The sequence below is a fragment of the Lupinus angustifolius genome, chromosome LG18 (genome assembly GCF_001865875.1).
Source record: "Lupinus angustifolius cultivar Tanjil chromosome LG18, LupAngTanjil_v1.0, whole genome shotgun sequence".
Taxonomy (NCBI): Eukaryota; Viridiplantae; Streptophyta; class Magnoliopsida; order Fabales; family Fabaceae; genus Lupinus; species Lupinus angustifolius.
In genome coordinates this window covers 14,646,872-14,655,059 of record NC_032026.1, presented here as the reverse complement: position 1 = coordinate 14,655,059, position 8,188 = coordinate 14,646,872, and the positions used below count along the sequence as shown (strand labels likewise).

The 8,188-nt window shown below is 32.2% G+C and overlaps 2 protein-coding genes across 2 annotated transcripts; one reads left to right on the top strand and one right to left on the bottom strand.

Annotated features, from left to right (window-relative positions):
• On the bottom strand, positions 1,150 to 4,924 carry LOC109332137. Its single transcript, XM_019566976.1, has 9 exons — positions 4,582 to 4,924; positions 4,379 to 4,450; positions 4,116 to 4,252; positions 3,897 to 4,011; positions 3,732 to 3,812; positions 2,860 to 2,997; positions 2,206 to 2,293; positions 1,872 to 1,982; positions 1,150 to 1,777 (listed from the first exon to the last, which is right to left on the bottom strand). Exons 1-9 carry the CDS (start codon positions 4,867 to 4,869, stop codon positions 1,749 to 1,751), a joined length of 1,059 nt encoding a protein of 352 aa, XP_019422521.1. The 5' UTR covers positions 4,870 to 4,924; the 3' UTR covers positions 1,150 to 1,748.
• On the top strand, positions 5,955 to 7,959 carry LOC109332194 (vacuolar protein sorting-associated protein 55 homolog). The gene is made up of 5 exons (XM_019567085.1): positions 5,955 to 6,064; positions 6,915 to 7,045; positions 7,146 to 7,185; positions 7,312 to 7,393; positions 7,534 to 7,959. Exons 2-5 carry the CDS (start codon positions 6,947 to 6,949, stop codon positions 7,730 to 7,732), a joined length of 420 nt encoding a protein of 139 aa, XP_019422630.1. The 5' UTR covers positions 5,955 to 6,064; positions 6,915 to 6,946; the 3' UTR covers positions 7,733 to 7,959.

Here is an 8,188-nt window from a genome sequence, read left to right as displayed (position 1 = left end):
AGTGTAAAAAATATTTTCACTATCCGGTACACATATTAAATCTTATTTTTAAAGTTATTGTATATTGATTAAAAATGATTATGGAATATTGTATTCTGACAAAAAATTCCTAACAAAATATTTAAATAAAGCTGATAGATGGAGTTATGGAATGGGGATAGAAATTGCTAAAAAAATATATTTAATAAAAAGTTTCATTATGTCAAGTTTGAAGGAAACAAAAATGTAAAATTATTTCATCAAAACTTAATATTAAGAGGGAAAAAATATATAAATAACAGTGTAAAAGTTTTTTACGTTATTGTTATATCAGTTGACATTTAATTAACATTCATTCTAAAATAAAAGTAATAACACAAACGAAAGAAATAACAAAGATGTATGGACATCAAAAATAGATTATACTACCAGATTCGAGTAGACCTTATGTAAAGACATATGCATGTATAAAAAACTAATAAATTATTAACACATTAAAAATTTAATAATAATTAAAATTTGATATAACATCAACAAAATATAAATACATTTCTCTCTGAATATAATTTGTTATATATGTCTATTATGTAGAGCATTAGGTTCCTTAACATGGCCTGATAATAATTAGCAAAACCATTTATGAGAGATGTACTTGACATCCATGAGAGGCCAAATTAATTGCATGCTTTCACTTGCATGTTGGTTTAGTTATCTGGTGCTGATTTTAATGCAATGGCAAGGGTGGGGTGTAGCTTTGATTATAAATTTATAACCTATCATAAAATTAAGAAAATTTATGGCCCTACAAAAAAATGCAGTTTGTTTATAATCAATAAATAATAAATAATGAGTTAGGTGCTTCTCATTTTGTAGATTTGTTGAGGGTACACATTTACATATGTTGTCCCACAGTTTGTGTGAGACTCGAACCTACAATCACAAGGTTAAGAGCCTTGCACTCTACCAACTGATCTAGGCGGGCATTTGTTATTTAACAAAGACGTACACTATAACAATAAGTACATTTAATATAAAAAAAGTTGCCGTATCATTTTGGTCCTATAAGATTAGCAGGTGATTAATTCAATTTTAATTAAAACAGTTAGTGAATCATGAGAAAAAAAACACATTAAATGATATCAAAATGAGAAAAAAAATAACAACACCAAATCAAAAACAGAAACTAAATTATGTCTTTTGCCTAAAAAACTTCAATTATTACCGTTGCAATGTAAAAGAAACAATTCCCCTAGTAATTTTTTGTTAGCAAATCCCAAATATTATGTTCTCAAACTTATCCACTTTCATACTCACATGCACAAGAACAACCAAATTTCAAAGCTCAATGAGCCATTGTGGAAGCACTTATAAATAAGTCACTAATTAGAAGTTTATCATTACTAGTTGTGTCAATAGATGGCAATTCTGTGAAAGTAATCCAATGGGTGTTGTCTTTAGGACATGAAATTTTTTACTTGAATTTGGTTAGTAGTATCACATAACCAGCTTAAACCTCAATGGGAGACCCAAAAGGTAAGGAGTTTCTTGCACATGAATCTTCTCCCTAAGCTATAAAGAGTTCCATAATATAAGCATTTCCCAGCAAGTCACATTCACACCAATGCTCACATAGTCAAATATATACCCTTGGTGCTGTAAACAAAAAACAATATATCTTACCCATCCCTCTTTGGTACAAACAAGGTAAGAAAGACAACCCTTCACCGGGGAAATCGGTATAAAGCATCATGAGTTATATGGGACAGTAGTTACCGATCGAAAAGTGGCTCCTTAGGTTCTGCATCAAATAGATGGCACAAAGAATCATTTTGACTGTATAAGGAAACAAGAATCACTACAACAAGACATATGGTAGCAACATAACCACTTACCTTCTTTCTTTGTGGGATGTCGTTGATGATTCAGGGCGACGCTTTCATTTACCATTGTTTTGCTTGCATGTATTTTTTTCTTCATCTTTGAGGCGCTCAGTGAGCCTTCAACTGTGGAGTATGGAGGAACAAATGGTACAGATTACAAATAACTAGTAATATTTAAAAATAATAATCGGACTTTAAGCTGAAAAGTTTGTCTTGCAGCAATTCATTAGAATATTTTCAGTATATTAAATGTCGAATTTTTACATTATTTTATTTAGAAAATCTTGTATAGTTGAATCCGACTTGTATGCATTGATAACTCAAACATGTTAGTGCACCCATGTACCTTGCCATTCCCATACCACTCTTGATTCACCCTTCACCAACTTGGGATAGATATCTACTCGGGAATCTTCCTGAACCAATTCTTCAACCTGTAACCCAAACAAGTTATTACAAAAATAGCCACTCATTCGTTAATTGTTAAAATCCATTGAAATATTTAATTTTAATTATACGAGGAACGTGGACTAGATGATAAGGTAAAATTTACTCATAACTAACAGCAGGGGTCAAAGATTGCACCTTTCATCAATTAACATGTGGAATAAGGAGAAAGAAAAATAACAACAACTCTGTTGATTTACGAGAATATGGCATAGGATAGTATGACTCGGTCCTAGGACCCTAGCTGAATTTCTCAAGAATGGGAGAATGACTATTTTCTAGTGGAAGGTCATAAACAAAATGCAGAGAAGCAAGAAGAATGAGAATGCAGCATGTCAGCACCTATAAAAATGCTACAGCTGAAACTTAATTTCAAAATCAGCCCATGAATAAGGGCAACTTTTGCCCAAGAAAACCATCAGAATCAGAAACATAGAGCTAACAAAACATACAAAACAGATCGGTTTGCAAGCTAATTAATTATTATTTAGTATTTATTCTGATAATACAGAATAATCAAGTGCCATGAGTTCTAAAATAATTACAAAAGTACCTTTTTCCATAGTAAAGGGTCCTTCCTCTCTCTTGGTAAAAGCAGGTGATCTCGTAACCTAGAAGCAACAACCCAGGATTCACATTCACTATTTACACTCTTTGACGTCAATGCATTCTCTTCAAGTATTTCACAGACCTGTAATATCAGCAAGGAAGAAATTTTAACAGAGGTGGAATCAGAATAAAGTCAGAATTAAGTATCCACACAAAATAACCTCTGCTCATCTGCCGTAATTGCAGTTACAGGAGCCAAAAACCACACAACTTTAGTTCTAAATTATACACGTAATTTTCCAGCAGAGCAATTGACCTGAGGCATTATTCAGAATCATAATTCATTGAAATTCAAAACCAAAACAAAAGTAGCAAATAGGGATATTTTTGTACTCATCTAAACCTGCAGAACTGCAAGCATATCAAATTGTACAAAGTGGGGCACACAGAACCTCTGTCTAAAAATCATACTACTTTGCAACTCAAACTCAATATTAGTATTCTAGTTCAATGTTTATCTGCTTCAAGACATTTTTAATCAAGGCCAGCTCATCAGAAGTCAAAATTACACTTGTCAAAATAAACAAATTTTGTTCGCCAAACATGTAATAATTACTCATTTCATTTGATCTGGTCATAATACATATGATAAGCAGATGTCACATTATACATATGATAAGGATAACTGGATCAGATTTTACAAGTCGCATCAGCATATGGCTTAAAACAAAACTATAAAAAAAACTTTATTCAGGACATGGATATAGAAAATATGATAAATCTGAAATCAGATAACGAGCCATATCATCATTTAAAAAATATAGGCTACAACATGCACATATGGAAACACCCGAAGATTTATATATCGTACTATACCTGGTTGTAAAGCTCCTCAACTCTCCTAGACACACGTCGCTTCTGACAGACTTTCAAGATCAAAGTTGTGCATCCAGCAAGCTGTTTGATCTTAATATTGTTAACAAGTTTAATCATTGACAACAAAAATATATGCATTAAAGTATGTCTTTAAGAAACGGATACCATGGCACATATGGGCAGAAGAAGTAGAATGTTCTGTGAAATCCACTGATGAATGCGGCAGGCATATGGCTTGTAATGTTCTGCCATAAAATCTGGACACTTAAACTCCTTCATCCTATATAAGACATAAGTAATATCGAAACAATAGTCTTAGGAAACATATGACTAAAAGCCACACTGCTAACAAGGAGATTTAAAAGCAGAAAAAAGATGATATACCCATGCGCGTTTAACCTCGTCTCCAATAATTTACCAATTGTCTCAACCGCCCTTTGTTTTGTATAATTATAAAGTGCATTTTCGTATCCGGCATTTGCCATTGACTCAAAATGATTCCAGAATTCATCCTCTTGAACCTGACATGGGAATACAAAATGCAATTCAAAAGCAACAATGTCAAGAAACAAGTGATTCAGTAACAAATGCATTGATTCCAAGTGTACCATTCATACAATTAAAGGGTTGAAAGTGACAGAACTAACCCAAATCGAACCAGTTCCATAGCATGAAAATTGAGCATATTCACTGCATATGTGACTTTCTGCTCTCTCGACCTGTGTCCAAATCATAAACAAGTTGTTAACGAAAGAGACATACACAAAATGTGAAGGCAACAAAAAAGAACAAGAATAACGGAAAAATATCTATTTCCCAAATAAAAAAATTCAATTTTTTTAGGGCATACAATGTTTTGAGCTAATTGACTAATTTCTCCATCTTCAACACACAAATTTCCATTCTTTCGATAACCTTGAAGACATTGCAAGTTGCCATCAACGCATTCTCCATTACTTGGACAAGGTAAACAAGAATCAGAGGCAAATAGATCATGAGAGGAGTGACAAAAGGGAATAGTGGGAGGATGAACAAAAAAGAGATTACAAGTCCAAGCAACTACGGATGCGACGGTAATCACCGCCACAAGTCTAGGGAGGTCGTGTTTCGACGGTAACAAATTCTGACGAGGATCCATTTCAAATAATCAACCATTTCAGTACCTACACACTCAAATCTTCACCGTTCCTAATTATATTCGCCCCCATTTTATTTGATTTCAAAATTAACCCTATTTCCTTTTAATTTTTACTCTTAAAAAAAGTAACACAAATGAATAACAAATGATTAGTGAGTGTTTATAAATCATTGACTCTAATCACTATGAATGATAGATAATTAGTGAGTGTGTATAAATCTTTAACTGATAGTATATAAATATTATGTTATTTAAATAAAAGTAATGTAAATAAATGAACAAGAATGATACAACGACTACGTACAAATTTTTATACTGTCACTTTATAAATATTACATTTTATATATAAAAGTTTTTGTAATACATAAATAGTAATATATAATATAACAGTGGATTTCACTGATAGTAAAAAACTTTAGGTTACTTTTGCATATATACTAAAAGTACTAAACTTATAAGATATCCTTATCATAAATGATCGGTTAATATCTTTTTAACCATATAAAAATGATATGTCACTATATATCTATACTTCTATACTATTAATAAAGACAAAACAAATAATAACTATCTCATGGTATAATTTTTATATTACAAACTTGCTCTTTTATATTTTTAATAATTACTATAAACTTCCACATTACTTTCATTTTTTATATTAATAATTTAATATCATTAATCTTTCACACATTCTCTTATTTCTATCTTCTATCTTTTTCACCCAATAGACACATAATGAGAAATTGACATAAGTTTTATGTATATTATATCAATTATCACATATTATCTTCTTAAATCTTCACTCTATATTGATTTTATATACTGCAGTCTTATATTTAAATTGTTTTTCTTAAATAATATAATATAAAGATCACACATACTATAGCAAAAAATAAGAATGTGGGTGACCAGCATGGAGTGCCGATCGACACGCTAGTAATTTTTTAAGTAAATAGAAGAAAGAAAAGAAAAGATTGATAAGGTGGTTAGGGGAACACTTCATAAAAATGATATGTTACTCGATATGTTTAGGTGAAAAATATATTTAAATTAAAATTTTAATAATTAGGACGAGCTGATATACTTTTATGGTGACGAGGAAGGAGGGTTCGAGACTGGAGAGAAGGTGAACAAAAGCGTTTTCAAAATAACCACCGCACCAGCAACGACAAACCAAATTAGGTTTCACTTTCAGGTACCAATTCTCTTTCTCTCTCAACCTTTCTATGAATTCTGAATATCATTTTTCCATTTTCCTTTATCTAGATTTCATTTATCCACTTAGCTTCCTCGATCACTTAAAGTATGATAAATATATTGTATTCTATTCTATTTACCCACTTAACCAAATTGGGGAGAAGTATTTTAATTGTTTTGTATTGATTCTGGATATGAACACCGTTATGCTGGCTGGCAAGTGGTAAACGATTGGAATTTTGTGTCATGATGATTTTATGATCAAATTTTTGTATGTTATGGTTTTTCATCATTCATGTAAGGTTGTTTAAATTTTGTCAGATATGATAAGGATTGTAAAAAAAATGTTTGGAAATGCCGTTCTATTATTAAATGGGGTTGATTTCTTCTATAACAAATTATGAGTGAATTGATTATTGATGCAATGATGTTTCAAGTTTGAACATATTAGGATTAAAATTGAAGTGTTTTGAATGATGATATCTCGCAGCAATATGGATTTTGTTGTTGCTGTTGTCTAACATAGTGTTTGACTTGCTTGTTCTTGAACCCGAGCTACTAGATTTTTTTCCTGTGCTTATAGTCATCGTCTGCCGACCCAGCCTACTGAGATTAAGACTTGGTTATTATTGTCTAGACTTTAGACAGTCATTGTCTAATACATATGATCAATGTGTGAATCAAATATGATTTAATATAAACAAACTTTTGAACATAAACTGTGGCTGTATATAGCCTTCGTCATGTTTATCATGTATCTGCTAGACTTGATTTTTCATTTGTATTTCATTCTGATCAATTAATACCCTTATAGTTATAGCATTGTGATAATGAGATTTTTGATTCAGTTGCCCTCACTGTAACATGAGTTGAGCTGGAGATGGCAGACTTACCTGGATATGTGCGTTCTTGCTTGGACACAGGGAAACTTTTATTTTTGGCAATTTTGGTCTCTGGAGGAATTGTCTTGCAAATTTTGGTCGGTATCGTCTTTTTGTTCTTTGTTTATAAATGCATAAATAGATGACAACTTATTGGTAAAAATATAACTGTTTGCTTACATCTTTGTTATGTGACAGGCATGTGCCTTGTATAATAATTGGTGGCCGATGCTAAGTGGTGAGATCATCATTGAAATTTGATTCCAGAACACCATGTGTTTATTATTTTTTCTTTAATGGCACTGTTATGTGACAAGAACATCCCCTTGTTTGTTATTTCATTTGATGTTTTATTCTCTTGCAGCGATAACATATGTGATCCTTCCAATGCCTCTGTTGTTCTTTGCCGGGTCTGATGATTCTATATTTTCTGAATCTGATAATAGGTAAATGTTCTATTTAAGCCGAGATTAAAAAAAGTATGTGATCTTGATGTGTTTTATCAGTAAAAAAAGTATGATCTGTCTCTAGATGTGGAATTGATCATTCAATTTTTTGTTTTGTGGTTTGTTGGGCGATGGTGCAGCTGGGTGAATTTTACTAAGTTCTTGACCGGATTCTCAACCATTGGAAGCATTGCTATTCCATGCATATTAAAGCATGCTGGTGTTATCTGTTGGGGAGCCCTTGCAATGGAGCTCTCCTCTTTCTTTGTGTTTGTGTTAGCCATGATGTGTTTCATGGGGATGAATAATGATGATGGTTACGGTTACAGTATGCTTTGAGATGGGAGTTCAGTGGGACTTGCTCCATCAGTGTAAAAATGGATTTGTTCCTGTTGTGTGCTATTGGTTTCTTTTCTTTTGTAAGCTTCACCTCAACATTTTTTTTACCAATTTGAAATATTGAAACCCCTACTAAATATTGTTTATCAATGATTTCAACACCTCCAACTTGTAGAGGAGCCTTCACCAAAACATACTGGAATATAATATAGTGAGTGTTACATGTATGTTACATGATTTGGTTGGAAGAATGAGGTGGCTTTGTAGCATCTTCTCAATGTGTTTAATAAGTTTGATCTTCAACAACAAAAAGTTACTTTGATTTTGCTATTTGGAAAAAAGCACCCTGTGGTTTGGTCCGGGGACTGGTAGCATTGGTTGATGGTTCTTCAGTGCAACAGCTAGGGTTCTCAAGTTTAGAGCACTAGCATTGGTGTTGAGCCCCCAAATATCTTT